General features: G+C 42.1%; 1 protein-coding gene across 1 annotated transcript in view; it reads right to left on the bottom strand.

The window, feature by feature from the left end:
• SH3GL2 (SH3 domain containing GRB2 like 2, endophilin A1) overlaps window positions 1–20,699 on the bottom strand; it is a 369,136-nt gene that overhangs the window by 76,958 nt on the left and 271,479 nt on the right. Inside the window, exons 2-3 of the mRNA XM_029608721.1 lie at window positions 17,826–17,894; window positions 4,493–4,565 (exon numbers count right to left, since the gene is read on the bottom strand). Coding sequence (XP_029464581.1) covers window positions 4,493–4,565; window positions 17,826–17,894 — 142 coding nt within the window. The remainder of the gene's footprint in view (window positions 1–4,492; window positions 4,566–17,825; window positions 17,895–20,699) is intronic.

Genomic DNA, 20,699 nt, shown 5'->3' with positions numbered 1-20,699 from the left:
ACTAGGCCCTATAACACTAAGTACAGACAGCAGAGGCTGAAACATTCAGTGGCTGATTACTCTCAGTTAAGTATCCAGCTACTACTGTATATGAGGACTACACTATGTGTAAAAATCTTGCTGAGAATAAAGGACTAGGGCCTAGATTTACCATTTTGCTAAAAAATTTGCGAAAGTTAGTGCCCGTGATATTTACCGCAATGTGCGTTAAATTATAATAGCCATGTGCAGGCCAAATTCTGACAGGCCCCAAACATTGATACCGCAAGAGAAGGAATTTTGCCCAGGTGAACTTTAAAACATTGCTGCTGTGGAAAATGAAGAGGCCTTGTCCTTATACACTGAAGGATATGCCTGTTTGTCAGTTCCTGTGCAAATATAAAGCAGAGAGGCAACAACTTAAGATCCTAAGCAAGTGTCAGGGACAGCAAGCAAGCAGAGGTCAGAAAGACCCTCACCCTTGGGGAGGGGGCAGCCTGAGTTGGAGAAAACACTCTGACACACAGCTTGGCAAACAGACATGGCACTTCTCCCCTTGAAGGAATGGGAGAGGGGGGCAGGACCTGCAACGTGGCAGGACCCCTCCTGAAGTAATGGGGAGGGGGGAAAAGACCTGAATGCGGCAAAAGATCCTCCACCCATCACGAGTTTATGCATGAGGTTATGCATATTCATCAGCTGGGAAGCATAAAACAGGGGGGCAAGGAAGAAGAATAAAGGCAAGCAATAGACCCCCTGAAGACGAGGAGGCACAAACCTTGAATGCAACCCTGGGAGAAAACCCAGAGATTGCATTCTCTAGGTTTTCTCCCCAGGACACACGGAAGCCCCGGGACTTACATGTGTCCCGGGGCTAGCATGCGCCGGTGAGCCTATTCAACATAGGCTCGGCACACACAGGGGGAGGTTGGGGCAGGTTTTTGGGGGGTACGCATGTATCTTACTCGTGTACCCCTTTGAAAATCTGCCCCATAATGTTATACTGTTTAAACAGCACGAAGACTATACTAAGCACTTGTATTGATGCAATATCACAATGACCCTGAAACCTGTGCCGAAGCATCCCTAAAAGCAAACCAGCCTTCCTGGCTATCGAGAAGGGAGAAGACCAGGTGTGGTCAGGTGATCAGAGAGAGGAGACCCCGGCTCAGGAGTGGAGAGAGACACGGAGTCATAGACGAGGAAGGGTGAGAACCAGCCCAGACAGCCGGCAAGCACCAGAGCCAGAAGCTAGCCTCCTTCCTACACAGCCTGCCCACTCTGCCAGCACCAAGTCCAGGAAGCAAGCCTCTCCCCTGCCCACATTTTCCAGCCCTCCAGGTGGATCCTGCTTCAGAGGTGAACAAAGGTATGCCTGAAGTTGGAATCAGGGGTAAGTAAGTTACTCATAAGTATTAATATCTTAAGCAAGCTTAGGTTTATGACATGTGTGAAACTACCCATGATACAGAACTTTCTCTAGGGAAAACTGGGGCTTCTTAGTGGCCAGGATCTTAGCAAAAGGAATTGTTATTTTGTAAATGCTATGTTCTTCCAAATCTGATAAATAAAAGTCTATTTCTCAGGAGAATACACGCTGTCTTTTCCCTGACTTAGGAAGGCAGCTGGCAGTGTCTTGTAGCAGATAGATCCCTGCACCCCTAAACCTGCTTACAATAAGAGGGGCAACTAGTAATTTGGGGTGATGTTTTGGTGGTGGGCTAGGTGTTTTTTTTTTTTGGGGGGGGGGGGCAGTTTTACATACATAGTCAGAGGTCGAACAGCACAGTAGACATCAGTGAAGATTTTATGTGATTTGGAGTGAGGAAAGGTACACAAAGATGAGATTTGTACATTGTACTCTCGACCTAGCTTGATAGCAGCTAGGTAGAGAGTACATCCAGCTAGGTTGAGAGTCCGGGGCAGGTTTAGCACAGGCATAGTCGGGAGACAGCAGTCAGTATAGGCAGCATTCAAATATGGTCAAGAGACAGGCAGTGGTCAGAGGCAATCAGACGTAATCTAGAATCAGGCAGTGGTCAGTGGCAGGCAGAGTTCAGTCCTAGTCAGGGGTCAAGCAGGCTGAGGTTAGAACTAGAGATCCGTTTGAGGGAAGAAGCGACAGATAGGCAGGCAGGGAGACTAGGAACAACACAGGTGGGCAGGAGAAGACACTGAAGAACTGAAGACTGACCACTGGACGAAGAGAAAGAACACAAGAATGAAGACCAAGGACTGCAAAGACGAAGACCAGGAATACAGGAATGAAGACCAGGAACACAGGAACACACTGAGGCAACTTGCTCTACTTGCGGTAGTTAACCTATTGCCAAGGCACAGATTGAAGGGAATAAGGCTCTTTTATGGGCCAGAGGCCAGAGACTGTGATGTCATCAATGGGCATCGAGAGGGATTTTCCGTCGTGGGCCCTTTAAATTGGGGGAAGTTGGACATGCCTATGCCTAGGGCCGGGCAGCAGAGTCAAGTGGCTCATGGCAGCTGAGAGGACCCGGCTCAGGGCTGGAGGTAAGTGTGGTGGTTAGCAGCCTTGCCTCATGGAGTGCCAAATGCAAACTATGCCTAGCCTTCCCTAATCAAATACTAGTCCTGGTACCTGTCTCAGAGGGAGCCCTCTTGAGGTAATGTCTAGAGGTAACTTTAGCCAATTGCAACTAGGCAGTGGAACCCCCATGCTCTAGATATATCTCAAGGTAAATCTACTCTAAATAAGCACAAACACTAAACAAGACCTAAATCTCAAAGGAACTGTAAATGCTCAATCAGTAAGGCTCCTTTTGTGGGGGAAGGGATAAAAATAGGGGGCTATTCAAACAAGTGCAAAGCAAGGAATGAGTCTCTATTCACCAAACAGGATACACACTGCCCCCCTTGCTCCACATCCCATCTGGCTCACCAAAAATGTTATGGGTGCTAGTAAGAGAAATATATTTAGTCTTTTATTGTAAGATATTTCATAATAGAGCAAACTGAAACTTACAAGACAATACAAAGTAAACTCTTAGCTCAGTGCTCTGAGAGCCGTTCCAGTTAGTTAAATGTCACCTCCGCTAAACTTATACATCAATGGGTTAGTTTGCATAGCATTTTCCAACTGGTTAGCATTATAAATGTATCTCATTTATGTTAATAAGACTGGATTCTTGTAAGTCATATTATTTCTTGTAAATTGAGCCAAGAAGGCAGAAACAAAATTCAAAGCTGAACTTTAACATACTTTTTAGCATTTCAGCAGCCTTGGACAAGTTTACAAATCTGATCAGTGCAATTTAATTGTGCTGTAATTATCTTCATTCTTCAAGGCCACCAAACTAGTCTGGCTTCATAGAAAACCTTCTCAAACCACCCTTACAAGACAAGGTACTGATGTCATCAGTCAGCGCCCTTCCCTGTAGCAAGCTGCCTCGGGCTGCACCAACGGTTTACAGTTTGAGGGGCTGAGCAACACATCTTCTCCTGGCAGTGTGTCTACTCAACCAGACAATGGCAGTATGGAGTCCAAGTTCCCCACATCCCCAGATGCCCAACAGGCAAAGTCATCCAACCACAGGTGTCACTGAGGTAGTAGGGAATGACTTGGAGGGATAAGACTGCAGCCTTCCCTTCTGGGTGGCATAGTGATAGTGAGAAAAAAAATATTTAAAGGCAAAATGCTCAGCAGAAAAAAACAGAACTGCGGCTCAAGTCACCATCTTGACTCCTCTCCCCTATCCCCATCCCCATCTTTCAGGTTCTATGTTCTTTTTTCCTGTGTATGTTTAAATTTGTCTTTGATGATTAAAAGAGATAAGTTATCGTGGTCAGAAGAAGAGATACCTCATAGCTGTGTTGCTGTTAAGGGCAGATATAACGTACTGATGGAGAACCTATTTGGAGTCTCCCACATATTGGGTGAATTTTTGTTACACTGTATGAGATACCATATTGATGGATTTGCAGGTGATTGATACATGCACTTTTAAGAGTTAGGGGCAGGCTACCCAAGCTTGGCCTGCTGGAGTTTTTCTCCTCCCTTTCCAGCTTCCCACGTGTGTAAAAGGCCATTGAAGATATCAGTGTTGTTGATGAAGGGATTCCTATAATAATCCATTCACTTCCATCATTCCCTAGTCTGCTCTCGTCTTGTCACAACTCCAGTCCCTTACACAACCTTCACCTCACTTCTCTCTCAGGCTAAAAGGAATGGATTAGAAATTAAATGGAACACCCCCCTCCCTATCCCCCAGTCCCACACAAATACTGCCACTGCAGGAGACAGAGGGAAAAGCAGAGGCTCCACATCCTCTGGTGAGAGAAGGGCTCCCTCTTTGTTCAGATTACAGTCCTTTATGGGAAATAAATACCAAAGTAAGGTGAAATGCAAACAAAAGCCCTATAAAACATATTGGTTAAATAATACCATGTTCAAAATTTGTTCTGATATGCCAGAAGTTCTTCTGCTTCTCCCACCCTGCTAAAATATTGCACACTCAGGACACCTAAGCTGTTTTAGTACCTGGGTTGGGTTGAAGGTACTCTATCGACTTGGTCATTATCTCCATCACGGCCCTACTGGTCACATCCACTTTCTGAAAGGAAGAAGACAAAGAGAAGGAAGGGGTAAACAAATTAAGAATGGGTAAAAGTCATTTGTTGTACTAAAGGAGTTAGTGATCAAAAATATAGATTTAAATTGTATATTTGTGTGTGTATAGACAGATGACAGTGGTCTATAGACACACACACATAGAACATACAGTATATCTATCTCTCCACACATATACATGTATATATAAAAACATCCCCCAAAAAAGGGTAAAAAAAGGAAAAAGAGCACTGTTGAATATTCATCAATTTAAAGTATTTCTTTTTTAACAAATTTCATAAAATAAATGAACACTTATGTTACAGGTTGTGACTGCACACAGACATCAACATTAATATTTGAATAAGCACTGTGCTGTACTACATAAATGATGCAAAGAATATATACAAAATGTGGAACCATTCACATAACTTCAGATTACAAATATAGGAGTAGATTTTTTAAAAACTACGCCCGCGCGTACTTTTGTACGCGCGACCGGTGCAAAAAAAAGTACGCCGGATGTTAATAGCCGTGCATATCTTTTCAAAATCCGGGGTCGGCGCGTGCAAGGCTGCGCAAAATCGGCAGCCTGCACGCGCCGAGCCACGCAGCCTGCCTCCGTTCCCTCCGAGGCCGCTCCGAAATCGGAGCGGCCTCGGAGGGAACTTTCCTTCCACCCCCCTGCATCTTCCCCTCCCTTCCCCTCCCTAACCCACCCCCCAACCTTTGTTGGAAAAGTTATGCCTGCCTGAGGCAGGCGTAACTTGCGTGCGCCGGGCCGGCTGGCCATGTTCTGGTCCGGGGGCTGGTCTGGAGGCCGCGGCCATGCCCCCGGAACGCCCCCGGGCTGGCACACCTCCCCCCCGGAACGCCCCCGAATGTCGTGCCGCCCCCCCCCCCCCCTCCCCCCGATACGCCTCCGACACGTCCCCTAGAAAAGCCCCGGGACTTACGCGTGTCCTGGGGCTTGCGTGCGCCGCCGAGCCTATTCAACATAGGCTCGGCACACACAGGGGGAGGTTGGGGCAGGTTTTTGGGGGGTACGTACATATCTTACTCGCTTACCCCTTTGAAAATCTGCCCCATAATGTTATACTGTTTAAACAGCACGAAGACTATTCTAAGCACTTGTATTGATGCAATATCACAATACCGCATATGTGAAACCCTTAGGAAAAAACTAACAATTGCAGAGTCAAAAAAGTATTGCTTTTATATAAAGGAATGATTTTAACTACATGAGAAAATATATCATCAGAAAACATTGGCATGCACCATAAATTTTGATAATCCCAAAAAACTGGGCTACAAGCTGTTAAATCCCCCAAAAACTGGGGTTACAAACTAGGTATCCCATTTACAAACAAGGAGTCTATATAGATATTTGTAGAATGGTGTGATCCTTTTCATAAGAATGATGTTAAATCCCATCAAGGCCCTTGTTTCACCGATACTGGCTTCCTCAGCAGGAAACGATGGAAAAAAATATTCACCATTAATGCTCTTTTTCCCCCTTTTTTGGGATTTATTTTGTCATTAGTTGAGTATTTTAAATAGTAGTAATGTTGTCTAATATCTAGTGGTTTATATATATAAATATATATATATATAGATACAGAGAAAGAGAGCAAGAGAGAGAGTGTGTGTTGAATGCTGATTTTATAAACCGTTGTGATTTTGGAACGATGGAGCTGCTTTGGAGCTGCTCTGTTTAATGGTGAAACCCCTATTTCCAAAGGGCCACCTCTTCAGCCTTGGGGGGCACGGTGTAAACCCATCCAAGGTGAGGAAAACACAAAAGTTTCTCTTCGATTGTGGGCGGAGTCAAACTGGGCCAAGTGAACACACACACACACACCTCTGCACTAGGGATGTGCAGACCAAAAGTTTATGTTCATAAGTCCATAAGTCGAAAGGGGGGGTCAATTTCGGTCAATATGGACATATGGAGAATTCCATAAGTTGAGTCTATGTCCATACGTGCAAATAAAAATTTAAACCCCTCACCCTGCTTAATCCCCCCCCCCCCCCCCCCAAGACTTACCAAAACTCCCTGGTGGTCCAGCGGGGAGTCAGGACGCCATTTCTGAACTCCTTTGCGAGGAGCACGTGACGTCGGCGTCACGTCGGAGTGACGCGGCGTCACGTGATTCCCTGCGCGTTCGCTCCGGGACCCTCGTTGCACCCAAAAGGAACTTTTGGCCAGCTTGGGGGGGGCCTCCTGACCCCCCAAGCTGGGGGGTCAGGAATCGACCGCGAATAACAATAGTAAAAGCCAAGGGCACCTTTACGAGGAATAGACATTGTCTCACTGCCTTTAATCCACTTAATCGATTTTTGCACAAAATATTTATCCATAATATATATGTTCAATATTAATTCAGACATGGCATTTTTAGTTAAAAAAAAATGTGGTATAAAAAAATGTTTAAAAAACTTGTAAAAGGGATGGTCCAAGAAAACAAACCGGTAGCCAATCCAAGATGGCTGTCAGCAATAAGAACAAGTAGATGGATCGGTGTAAACAGGACTTTATTGAAGCTTGCCCAACTCTGGCCCAGAATCCGCTTTTGATTGCTGATTTTGCGAGTTTTCTAGTCTGAAGCACTACTTCTAATGGTATGCAAGCTTTTGTTATTCTAAAAGGAACCTCTTTTGTGGATTCTGTTTGATGTTTTAAGCCAACTCATGTGGCTTTTAAGCCCCTGAGGCAGCTCTCTGAGCGAAACTCGGCCAGAGTCGGGCAAGCTTCAATAAAGTCCTGTTTACACAGATCCATCTACTTGTTCTTATTGCTAAAAAACTTGTAAGACACACCCACATTTTTCAAGTTTGGTGCGTTTTTTTCCCCGTTATAAAATCACTAATTACAAGCAGACCCAGATCCATTGCTGAGAGTGGAGACTACATATTTGAAGATTTTCTGAATGGTAAGAATTGACCTGTTTTTATAAGCTACTTTGTCAATTATGTTCTTTGTTCGGCACTTTGTTCGCTCACAAAAAGCAGAACGCTGCTTTTTGTGAGCGTCCCCGGTCACTAATAGTATTGTAGTATTTTCACCGCGGGCAGTACCAACAATGAGCATGAGCTCAGAGCATGTGGTATAAAGTTTTTTTTTTAAATTATCTTCAGCCTCAGGTTGATAAGTGCGTTGTGAGTGCTACATTTTTTGAGCGTCCTGATTAATTCAGCAAGTGCTGTATTTAAGTATTTCCACTACTGTTAGTATAGATTAATATGTATGTACAGCATTAGTTAATCATTTCAGCTTTGAGTAAGCATAGGCTCAATATTCAAGAGGATAACCTTGTCCCTCAAGAAGCAAGTGCTGGTAGAAGTATAGGAGAATAAATTTGTTTAGAAACAGACACCTGTTGTGCAGGGAGCATAGACTCACTACCATTTTGTAGTAAGTTGTGTCACAATTATATCACTAGTTTGAAACTATATTTGTTTAAATACTCATAGCCACATATATCAAATTATTTTATTGCAGTAATGTATTGACTGGTGTTGGTTTCAACCTTAACACAGAATGATATATATGTTGGTTCAGATCCTGAACAAATCAGGTAATTCTCTAACTAGCTATTGACTGTGCACAAACAAGTTTTCTTCCTTCTCCACTTTGGGTCTCTTTTAAAAACAAAATATATCTTAAGTAATCCAGATGATTTTTAGATTTATGCAGTTACATTCTTTCTGATTTTTAGTCTGATGCAGTTACATTTTTTTTATTTTATACATATACGTATATAACCTTTGTATTTATTTACTTTTCCCCCTCTCTGTTTTACTCAATTCTCATTGATGCAACCTGCTCACTGATCTGAATGATTGGTTCATTTTTTTTACCTTGTAATGGTTTCATGCTCGAGAGTATCACTTTGTGTCACCATTTTATCTGTAATAATTATTTTATTTCTGTTTTATTCAGTACTTTTTATGCATGTCAGTTTTGTATGATATTTGTTTTTATTATTGATTTTTGTGAATATGTGCAGAAAATTATATGTATGCATATTTATGTATTTTAGTATAGCCCCTGAGGCAGCCACTTGAGAAGTGGCGAAACTCAGCCTGAGTCGGGCAGTTTGTGCGTCTCCACTACAATAAATGCTTTGAAAGGACATTTGGCATCTATCTCATTTTTTGACACCACTACGGCTTTCATAGTTCACCTCCCTTCTTGTTTTGTTGGCCCATACCTTTGCAAGCTGGCCAATGGCTGAAAATGGACCTCTGTGTTTGTAAATTACCACACACAAGTTACACATGGCTTGAAGCAGGTGTAAGTTTGTGCAATATTATGTGTGCACGGACTCAGCCAATTCCCTAAATATTTTCAAAACAAACTTATGCGCATATGTTCACTTTGAAAATTCTCAATTAAGTCTGTTTGTATAATATAAACGCAGACTTTACCACTATGCAAGCTGTTTGCCTCCCTTTGTGCTAAGTTACATAATATAATTAGCAGTAAATTTTCCATGGCTTATTCAGAATCTACAAGTATAGAGCAGGCAGTAACGTGAAATATAAAGATTCAAACATACCAATAAAAAAGAATAAATATGTCAATTCAGCTGATGAACAGAACACTCAATAATTAAAAACACAATCAAAAATGTTTAAAAAATTACCAAACACCAATAAAATATTTCAAAACAGGAGACACATCAAATAACACCCAATAATGAAAAGTAATGCGACTGGAGATCATGTGATGCGATGAGAGAGTAAGACGTGCCTGCTGCTTGCTCTGGGTGCCCCTCCCACAAAAAAAGCGCCTTTTTTCATTGGCCGCAGCATTTCAATCGGCAGTAATTTCACACTGACGTAAGTTGTTGGGCATATAGAGAACTTTGTGGTGAAAGGCGGTGCCGAGATTTCCTCTAAAATGTAAAGAAAGGAAAAGATCATAGGGAAGCAACCCTAACTAAAAACAGTGGACAGGCCATTCAGTCTGCAAACTGTTACAGCTGCAGCATCTCTGGTGAGCAACGGTGACGGAGGCAGTCGCCTGGGCTCTCAATGTAAAGCTGGAAGATATGCTAAAAAAAGATGCTAACTGAAATAAAAAGACAAGTGGAAGAGATGCAGCAGAGAGTGTCCGATGTGGAAAACGAAACTCAGATGCTGTCGGCGGGCACAGGGAAAAACTCGCCACTCAGGTTGCACAATTAGAAGATAAAATAGACATAATGGAAAACAGGGATTGCTGGAACAATGTAAGGTTTGAGGGTTTCCCTTGAGCCTAGCTGATCATTACATTCGCCTGTTGCTGGAAGGCTGATTGGTAAAAGATTCAGGGCTGAATAATTTGGAGGGCAAGCTGTACGTGGAACACGCTCACAGGCTGGGGCTGCGCTGAGGCAGAGAGTGATTTTTCACTCAGCGCATAGTTAATCTCTGGAATTCATAGCCAGAGGATGTGGTTACAGCAGTTTCTGCAACTTGGTTTAAAAAAGGTTTGAAGTAGTTCCTAGAGGAAAATCCAAAAACTGCTATTAATTAATAAGCAATAGTAGCTTCTGATTTACCTAATTTTTGGGTTCTTGCCAGGTACTTGTGACTTGGATTGGCCACTGTTGGAAACAGGATACTGGGCTTGGTGGACCCTTGATCTGTCCCAGTATGGCAAATGTTATGTTATGATTATAGTAAAATTCCTAAACCGTCCATAACTTGGAAATAATGCAAGCCTATAGGAAACATGCCCCTAGATTCATCAAAATGCAATAAGAAAAAGGGGCATGTTAGAATTACCACTAGTACGGTAAACTTTTCATGTCCCATGATAAATAATATTTCACATCTTGTGGAAAGAAAGAGAGAAAGACTGACTATCTACAAGGTCTTCACAGTATGCAAGTACCTTGGTACCATCAAGCTAGGGTGAGAGAACATAGTAGAAATTTCATATTTGTGAGACTTTCCTCACTCCAAATGAAGTCAAATCTTTTTCAAGGTGTACTGTGCTGTTCATACTGTTGTATTTGTGGCATTGTGGACCCTTGGTCGCTGTGGAGATGACTCCGCCCATGGGGAGGGGCTCTGTGGGGAACCACAGCGATAGGCTGAATTCAGATAGCAGACACAGAACTGGATGGAAGGCTTTATTGTACTGCTGTAGATAGATGGTGTAGAGCAGGAAGGTAAGGCACTGAGATCCATGAGGTGCCAATACGTTCAACAGACTCAGATGTAGAATCTCACCCAGATGTTCACGATAGGCAGAAGCCCGCAGTGCGGGTAACGCCGCTGCTGGTGGGTGGAGTTGGAGCACCGGATCGTAGAGGTACTCACAGGAGTGTAGGCGTTTTCCTGGTGATGAGATGGTGGGACCGAAGGTTCGTGGTGCAGGATACATAGACTGGTAGGCTCTCGAGGAGCGAGTACCTGATAGTTCGAGATCCTGAAATGGAGGAGAGAGAGAAGACCCCACCCCCGATGAGCGGTTGTCTAATTAGTAGAGGCCCCGAAGGGGGTTGGAAGTGAGAGACCCCTGAGGAGCGGGTGTCTAGAGCTTCTAGAGGATCATGGCCCTTGGAGTGAAAGCAGCATCTAAGCATGCAGCTTAGAACGGTCAGAGTAGCTAAACTGAAGTCCTTGCTAACTCAAAGGTGGTAGCGAAGCAGAGGCTTGATATACCCGGAGGTATTGACGTCTTGCGGTGGGGACGCCCCCGAGGTTCCTGCCATGATGTGTATTTGAGCGTAGGAGATGTGCGCGCACGTGCCATAGGAGGCCACAGGAATGAGCATGGCGGACTGAACGCCCATGCTAAGTTGGAGATGCCGAGGCCCTCAGCACTTGGCACCGGAGGCAGCCATCTTGCCCAAGGAGGGAGAAAAGGGAAGAAAAGAGGTAAGGCAGAGCGGTCACAGCTGTCTGCGACTGCCGGACGCAACACATAAGTCTCAGTCTGCATGATGAACTGGCCCCTAAACTACCACCAACACCTCACCTTGAGCTTTAGATGACCCTCCTATTGGCATATAAATACTTGACTACTATGAAGATCTCCCCAAAGGCTCTCTTTCTCTCTCTCTCTCCCCCAAGCCCAGAAATTGCTGAAATGCAATTCTAAAAATTTATTGCGAATTGTGTTATGGCCATTTTGGTAATATCACACAGCTTAACGCCAGGAAAAAAGGTGTAGTTATTTCTGACGTTAAAACTGTGCAATAGTATGCGTTATGCTATCGCACTGCACAATATTGCCCCTCATTTTCATAATTCCTGCCCAAACCCCTCCCTAATCCCGCCCCTTCCCGAAATTTGCATTTGTGCCACGTGATACTAGAGATGTGAATCGGTACCGGACTCGTTTCCGGTATCAGGTTCGTAGAACCGCAGGAAATCTTCGTTTCCCGCGGTTCTGAACGCTTTTTTTTTCGGTTGTCCTGAGCCGAAAAACCGACCTTTTAAATCGAATTATTTAGAATCCCCCACCCTCCCGACCCCCCCAAAACTTTTCTAAAGTACCTGGTGGTCCAGCGGGGGTCCCGGGAGCGATCTCCCGCTCTTGGGCTGTCAGCTGCCAGTAAACAAAATAGTGCCGATGGCCCTTTGCCCTTATTATGTGACAGGGGCTATTGGTGCCATTGGCCGGCCCCTATCACATGGTAGGAGCAATGGACGGCCGGCACCATCCGATACCTGACGGATGAGAAAATATCATATGATATTTTCATCCATCAGAAAAACAATTCACATCCCTACACGATACCATTATTATCACAAGTGTTAACGCATTATCACGTTCGTTAATACCATAATACATTTTGATGAATGACCCTGATGGGGAGCTAAAATTTGAAGGTTCTAAAATCCTTATTTTTCAATACTATTCAATTAATGTGGTGCATGAAAAGAAAAGAATTTCTACAATTTGTTCTGATTTGTTTAAAAAGCAGATAAAATTCTCACTCCAATCTTCTGCCCATCTGTGGGTTGAAAATCATGGAACCTGGTGCATGTTTAACTCGGACAAGGAGGCCAATTCTTTTGTGAAAGAGCTAGGCGCTGCCTGAGCAATACAGTGACTGGATCTTAATCAGAAATGATGGTTCTCTGTGGAGAACTCATAAAAGGAAAGTTAAAAGAAGTGTTTGATTTTTTTTATATGCCTTTGTTCATCTTTACAATATTTATAAATGTTTTATAGTGTTACATTAATGTGCGGGGGGAGCACCCATTTGCTCAGTTCAGTATTCTCCAGGTCCCCTTGGGACTCAGATTTAATTACTGGTTTGTGGAAGGAAGGTTTTGGAGGGGAGGGCTAGGGTGGGTGGAGGGAGGGAGGGAGAGAGGTGAGAGTTCTAGGGAATAAATCTTTATTAACAATAATGTTCGGGCAGTGGAGGAGTGACGAGGCTTTGCTAGTCTCAGAAACTAATGCTGGAGATCAAGGCTGGGGGGCTTCCAGTAGCCTGATTACCAAAGGTGGTATGATCGGCTCGTTGTACTGTTTTTTTCTGGATTAAGTATAGCTGAGCAAATCCGATTTGCCTCTTGGAACATAGATGGTCTTGGATCACCAATTAAAAGGAAAAAAAATGGTACAAGCACTAAGAAGGCACAAAACACAAACAGCGTTCACACAAGAAACACATTTGAATTTGGAAGAAAGCAAAAAATGAACCAGAGAGTGGGTAGGTCAATATTTCTACTCTCCAGCTCTGATTAGAACAGGGGAAGTAGAAGTAGCTATACTAATAGTTACAAGAGTCCACCTACAAATATGAGGAGGGCAGAGTGATACTTGTTATGGGAAAGTTATATGGGAAAGAAATTTTGTTTGGAAATGTTTATGCCCCAAACAACTGCTCTCATGCCTTTTTCGTTAAGCTAGTGACCGAGCTTGTGACCCATGAGAGAGGTCTTCTTATTTTGGCTGATGATTTTAAGTGCATCAGTGATTCTCTTTTAGGTAGGTCTTTGCATACGCAAGGGGCCAAACTGAACAAGAAGCAGGGTATATCTTTCTTATGTAAAGCTTTAAATTGGGTTGATCCTTGCCGTATTCTCCATCTGGTTGAGAAAGATTATATGCATATCTCTAGAGCACATCAGACAATGTCAAGGATTAATCTCATATTGACCTCTGAAAGGGTATTTCAATATGTGTCCCAAGCCGAAATTGGTAATCCTGCAATGTCTGAGCTCTCTTTAATTTGGATGGTACTAAACTTCCCTGAAGTTCAGACATGTCAGTTTATTTGGCATTTTCCTGGGCAGCTCTCAGAAGATGTTGAATTTCAGTCCTATTTGAAACAAAAATGGGCAGAGTTTGATCAGTCGAACAATCAATATAGAGGATATCCAATCTTGTATTGGGAAACAAGCAAAGTTGTCATGCGGGGTGAAATCACAGTTTATGTGATTGGAAAACTAAAGAAGTTAACAGAACTATATTACAACTGGAAAAAGATTTTAAAAAATGCTAAAGCATGATTATTAGTTATCCCCAATCTTACTAATAGAAATGACTATAGATCACTGTTATGTTCACTTACTACCTTATTACACCACAGAGCCCAAAGGCAGCTGTTGCGGTCATCTCATAAATTTTTCAGGTATGGGAATAAGGCTGGGAAGTTAATGGAGAATTTAGTTAGAACATGGAAAGGGAAAACCTACATAGAAAGTCTGATGGATGACAACGGCAAAAACTATTGTGATGTCAAAGAAATATGCCATATTTTTAAAGGATTTTATAAATCTTTGTAGTCTGCTGAGCCCCAGGGGATATATCCTTGGAAAATGAGTTCTTTAAAGATCTGGTCCTACCCCAAATTCAGGGAAAACATTTGGAGGATCTTAATAAGCCTATAGAATTACAGGAAATCTTAGTGTATATAAAGTCGAGTGCTTTGCAAAAAGAACCAGGCCCCGATGGGCTAAATGCTGACTACTATATGATTTTATTATAGCAATTAGCCTTGCCACTGGGAAATTTCTTTGAAGAAGCTTTGTAAAGAGAGAAGTTCCCAGGGAAATCAATGAAAGCCCACATAACTGTCCTGGCTAAACCGGGTAAGGATATTCGCAAACCCGTCTCTTATAGACCAATTTTGTTTTTGGAGTTTGATCTCAAACTTTTTGCATAAATGTTAGTTAACAGATGAAATAAAGTGCTTCCAGACCTAATTTCCCATAACCAAGTGGGCTTTGTGCAAGGCAGATCAGCAGGTAGACATATTGTTAGACGTCTGACAGCAATGTCGCACTGAAGTGCTCTGGTAGGATTTGACGTTGAGAAAGCATATGATCGAGTTTCATGGTCATATCTGCTTTCTGATTTGCCCAGCTATGGTTTCGCTGATAAAATTTTACAGGACATATCGATACTATATATAAATCTAAAAATCAGCAGTAATTGCAAATGGTCACTAGTCCAAAGAATGTTTACCTGTTTAGGGGTCCGAGACAGGGCTACCCACTCTCACCACTTTTATGTATTTTGAGTATGGATCCTTGCTTTAGGAAAGTAGAAGGTAGCCTTAACATAACAGGATATACGATATGTAATAGTAGCTTTAAAATGGCAGCTTTCGCCAATTAAATTTTAGTCTTTTTTACGAATCTCCAAATTTCGCTTAGTAATCTTATGTAACAACAAAAAGAATTTGGAACCTTTTCAGGTCTAAAGATAAAATTAGACAAATCTGAGGCGATGGATGTATTGGGGAATCTACAGAATACTTGGGGGGGTCCATTTCCACTAAAGTGGGTCAGTAGAGAAATAATGTACTGGGATATATATTCCCCTAGAAATTCAAAATATATATAAAAGTAAAATCACACCCTTAATATCTAAAATGAGAACAAAATTAAAAGTGGTGCCTGTTACCATTATCGCTATACAGCAAAATACAACTATTTAAAATGATGATTCTACCTAAGTGGTTATATACACTTCAACTACTACCAGTCAACCGGTGTGTCGCGTCACACCAGTGTGTCCCCAAGGAAGTTGCGCACTTCCTGGTGTCCCGCTGCTCTTCCCTCCCTTTCCACCACCCCAGCGAGAAGCACCCATTTCTTCAATGAGCCCTGCTGCCGTTCCTGCCCGCGCTATCAGCACATTCGAGCCCAGAGAGGCACGGCAGCAGTGTTCGTGAAAGCGAGGGGCGCGGTTTAGCGATGTGCTGGTGAGGTTCCCACTCCCACTGGCAGTACGAGGATGGCGTGGTTTAGAGATGTGCCAGTAAGGTTCTCACTCCCACGGGCAGGACAAGGACGGTGTGATGTGCTGACTGCCCGACAGGCAGAGAGTTCTGCGCAGGTGCGGCAGCACAATTTGATGACATATCAGGAAGGAAAAGGGAAGAGGATATGAGTAAGTGAGAAGGGTAAGAAGCTGTGGGTTAATGAGGGAAGGAAGGGAGAGTGGCATCAGGCGAACCACTACTCTCTAAATCACACACAGGCACTCACACACACAGGCACTCACACACACAGGCACTCTCTCTCACTCTTAAACACATACACTAAGGCACTTTCACTCATACACACAGGCTCTCTCACACACACACAAACAGATTCTCTCAACCTCACACACACAGGCACTCTCTCTCACTCTCAAACATATACAGCAAGGCACTTTCACACATACACACAGGCTCTCTCACACACACACACACAAACAGGTTCTCTCGACCTCACACACACAGGCACTCTCTCTTTTACTCACACACACACAGGCATACTATGGACTTATCCCTCTTCTTTGCCCACGGGCTGCAGGGAAAATGCCGGCAGCCCTAAAGAAATTCTTCCTCGGCCACTGCTAGCTTGCAATTTTGACATTATCCTTGTCTTATCCCAATTGGTGCTTTGCATGCTTTAGGGAAAAAAATTGTTTTACAAATCCTAATGATCTTCTTTCCCAAGTCCTACCCCCGCCAAAAAAAAACCCCTTACATCTGTAAGGTACTTTTAGAACAGTAGTAAAATATGCCGAAATGAGATTAGGTGGTCATTCCGGTCATAATTTGCACTTTGTGTACAAAGTAGAAAACGTTTCTACAGAAAAGCAGTTATTGAATGAGCCTGTAAAAGGTGCAAGAATGGAAAAATACCCAAATGAGCAGCACTGGTGCTAACCTTTTAGCTGCTCTGTGTGAACAGTTACTGTGTTGCTCCTTCCTTAAAAGTATTGTATTTTGAGAAAAATTCATACAACTAAAATTGAAAAAAATATATTGCAAACATACAGCAAAATGGAAAAATACTTTAAAAATACATATAACAATCCAGTGTTTTGTAAACAGCATGTCTAAAACATTGGCAATGATGCCTAATCTGAATGCTGGTGCTGCCCCTGGGCCCTGACTGAGAGCTGGAACAGTGACAAATTTGTTGCTCTACTCACTGCAGGTACACAAAACCAGCAATCCCTCTTTCAAACTGCCTTCAGCTCTTTATAAAACTACTGTCTAGAGAGCCTCAGAGATGCTAGCAATCTTTGTTGTCATTCATACACAAAATCATAGTAACTGTGGGAAAAATCAACCACATATACACCTATCCTTGAAAATACTATCACCACAAGTTTGTCTAATCAGACTCAATTTCTGAAATATCAATAGCTCCTGATTTTGAGCCTTCATTTTTATAAGAACATGCCCTACTGGGTCCACTATCCTGTTCTAAGTGACCAATCCAGGCCATACTATAAGTACCTGGCAAGATCCCAAACAGTAGATATATCCCATGCTGCTATCTCATAGTGATAAGCAGTGGCTAGTCCCTAAGTCTACTCAGTTAATAATAGTTTTTGGACCTCTCCTTCAGGAACTTGTCCAAACCTTTTTTAAATCCAGCTATGCTAATTGCCTTTACCATGTCCTCTGGCACTGAATTCCAGAGTTTAATTGTGTGTTGAGTGAAAAAGATTTTTCTCCAATTTGTTTTGAATGTGCTACTTACTAACTTCATGGTGTGTTCCCATAGTCTCTGTATTTATGGATTTTTGAAAACTGAAAGTTTAACACACTGAGTGGAATTTATAGATAATGGAATTTAGGAATCCAATAGATCTTATGACAGGGTGTAAGTTATATGTTCCAAAATTATGGAGAATGGTACCCTATCCAAACTTCCAAAATAAGCATGATCTCTTTTCAGTGACTCAGGTGCATCAAATTATTCTGGAAATATCTACTCATTTAATTTTCACATCAATAATCTGTTCATGAAAATGGCCCCTTGGCACAAATTGTTTCTAGAACTATTAGATACTTACCCTCTCCATTTCTTTGAAGTCTTCATCTAGTTTGGTCCCTTCTGCTCCTCCAACCTTTTCACTCACTTTCTGTGGAAGAATAAATGCAAAAAAGAAAAAATTTGGAATAATATGTACATGAAATCATTCTTCCAGCAACCTGAGAGATAATAATTGAAACCCTTTTTTCTTTACAGTCAATTGATTACATCGAAGGAACTACTTGATTTTGATGGCTGGATTACAGTGGGTTTTATAACCTCTTTTTGCTTCAGAAAGGTAAGATCAGGTCTGGGTTGGGTCACATATTAAATAATTTGAGAGTCTAACCACAGTCCCTCAAGAATGATTGTTCTCAGCACAAAACCAACATACATTCTGTAAGAGAAAAAGGTTTCACCAGGTAATAAGAGATGTGGCAAGTGTTATTAGCAGAGATTTGTAGAAAAAACTTGGGGCCTGATTTCCTAAGCCTTTTATCCCTTTCTGTGCCTATGGGGAAAATGCTCAGTAAATGAGGCACTTGGTGTGATACGTATCTATGCTAACTGCTGGTCTGAAGGATCTGGCAAAAAAAAAAGTTAGCATAAAGATAGCAAGTCACTTAATTTCAAAACAGCACTTTTGCCCAAAGATTTAATTTCATGCATCTTCTGGAACTGGAATAATTTGCAGAGAAAAAAACAAGTGCTATTGGGATTTTAGCCCCTTATGTGCTAAATTTCAGGCTAAAAAAAAGTCTTACAGTGCTTTTTGTAGAAGTTTGTATGTATATATTTTTTCTGTAGAATTATTCCACTTCCAGAAGAGGTAACAGGAGTTTTGTCTTCTTGAGTAAAAGATGCGCTAGTGTGAAATTTTGCCAGCAAACCTTACTTGCCAGCTTTTTTGCACCAGCAAATTCTAGTGATTTGTCAGTGAGCTCCAAGCATGACACAGGTTTCTAAGATAACACAAAAATGTAATAATTAATATAAATATTGTAACCCCTGTTCTGGGCACATAAATATTCAGAGGATCTGCCCTATTATGGCAAGGGTCAGGCTCTCTAATTTATTTTGTCGGTTCTACCTTTTGATTCATGCAGATAGAGAAGTGAACCTTTTTGGGAGAGCAGTGGGGCAGAATACTTTTCTCATTGGTCAGGGAGTGCCTCGGCCATTATGAACCTGGTCCATATTTATTTATTTATTTCCGATCTTTTATATACCGACGTTTAGCAATTAGCCTTCACTCCGGTTTACATTAGAACAACTTGTTACATCGAAATGACATTGGAACAGAATAGAGCAGTTATTTTACAATTGAACGAGAGATTACTTATTACATATATTTCTCTAATAGTCCTAGCATGAAGTCTCACCAAACAGAGTCACTCCACTCTAAGGTACAACAACCACAACTCTTAACCTTATTTATGGATTTTTACAGTCAACTACTATAGGCATCTGGTATAGGGTAAACATTTAGTACTGACTACTCAGAATTCATGGGATACATGGTCAGAACACCACACAAACTTTGGCTCCACCAAAGTGTAATACCCTCCCAATCTACACTTGATGAGAAGTTAGTTTTTGTCATTCTCCATTATTTCCCTATTTCCTCTACAACTTCTGGGACATAAAGTGTAAATCCCCAAATACTCCTCTGGTCACTCACATCTCACCGCAAAGACTACTCACAAAATCATGACCGCACATTTATTTATTTATCGAGTTTTATATACCGTTGTTCTGTTTCGCCATCACAACGGTTTACAAAGTTTCGATGTTTAACAGAGTGTTAAAAAAATTCATGTGCTTGTTAACATAGTTATTGTAGGCGTTATAAACATAGAAACATAGAAATGAAATGATTTCTATGTTTTGGTTGTTAAACTGTACAGGTTAAATTACGTGCTTTGGATTGGTTCTACATGGCTCGGTAGGGAGGGTATATTGTGAATCCCCAATTATCTCTCTGATTGGTAACACCTGACCCCAATGGCTACTCACAACCTCATGATCATAGGAATCTCTCTACTTTCCATTCTGGGCCTCTCACTTAGGCAATGTGCAGGATTCCCCGGTCTCCTCGAAGGGGTATACCTCACCTCAGGACACCCCTTCATCTTCTTCTCAAGGCACTCATTTCCTCAGAAAGAGGAATTACTTCTGCTTCCACTCCTCTTCCCAGCCATTTCTTCAGGGGGAGAAATCTACAACTCTCCACTCCACGGCCTCCCTTGAGGGGAAAAGCTTATACAGGGCCCACTCTGTATTGAAGGGGTCCCTGGGCCTCACCAGCCCACAGGCTAGCTACTCCAGGCTCCTTCATCCTGGAGGTCCCTCTCGACTTAAGCTCCATCAAAGAAAAGGCCATTCCTGTCAAATGGACCCAGAATTTATACTGTCTTAGGTCACCAATCAACTCATCCCATCTTCTAAAGGGTACACCCACAATAAATCCCATGGATCTTCAACGCAACACATGCCCATAAATGCACAATGTAAACTGTGGCTCTACATTACACCAACCTCATGCAGCTGTCACATGGTAGAAATGCAGGTCCAAACAAACTATTTTTCACAATATCTCCTGAATAAAATCTCTTGGGACTGCCCCACTCAAAATATTTTGTACTGCTAGAATAGAAAAGGGGACACAATTTTAGGAGGTCTCCCCCTACTATATAGAAAAATTATAATTTACGGATATCTATATAGTAAACTGATACATTATTGACTATATATTAAAAACCCTGGATATCTCAGGTTAAAAAAAAAAAGGATTGTGTGCGACACTCAAGGACTATCATTCACCAACCTTGGTTTAAGGGTTAAATTATAGACTCCAAACAATAATACTCATGAGAGTACAGTTACACAGGTAGAAAGCAAAACTATGTTTGAA

The sequence above is a fragment of the Rhinatrema bivittatum genome, chromosome 1 (assembly GCF_901001135.1).
Source record: "Rhinatrema bivittatum chromosome 1, aRhiBiv1.1, whole genome shotgun sequence".
Taxonomy (NCBI): Eukaryota; Metazoa; Chordata; class Amphibia; order Gymnophiona; family Rhinatrematidae; genus Rhinatrema; species Rhinatrema bivittatum.
Note: the sequence above shows the minus strand (reverse complement) of the source record. Positions and strands in the feature narration are given on the sequence as shown.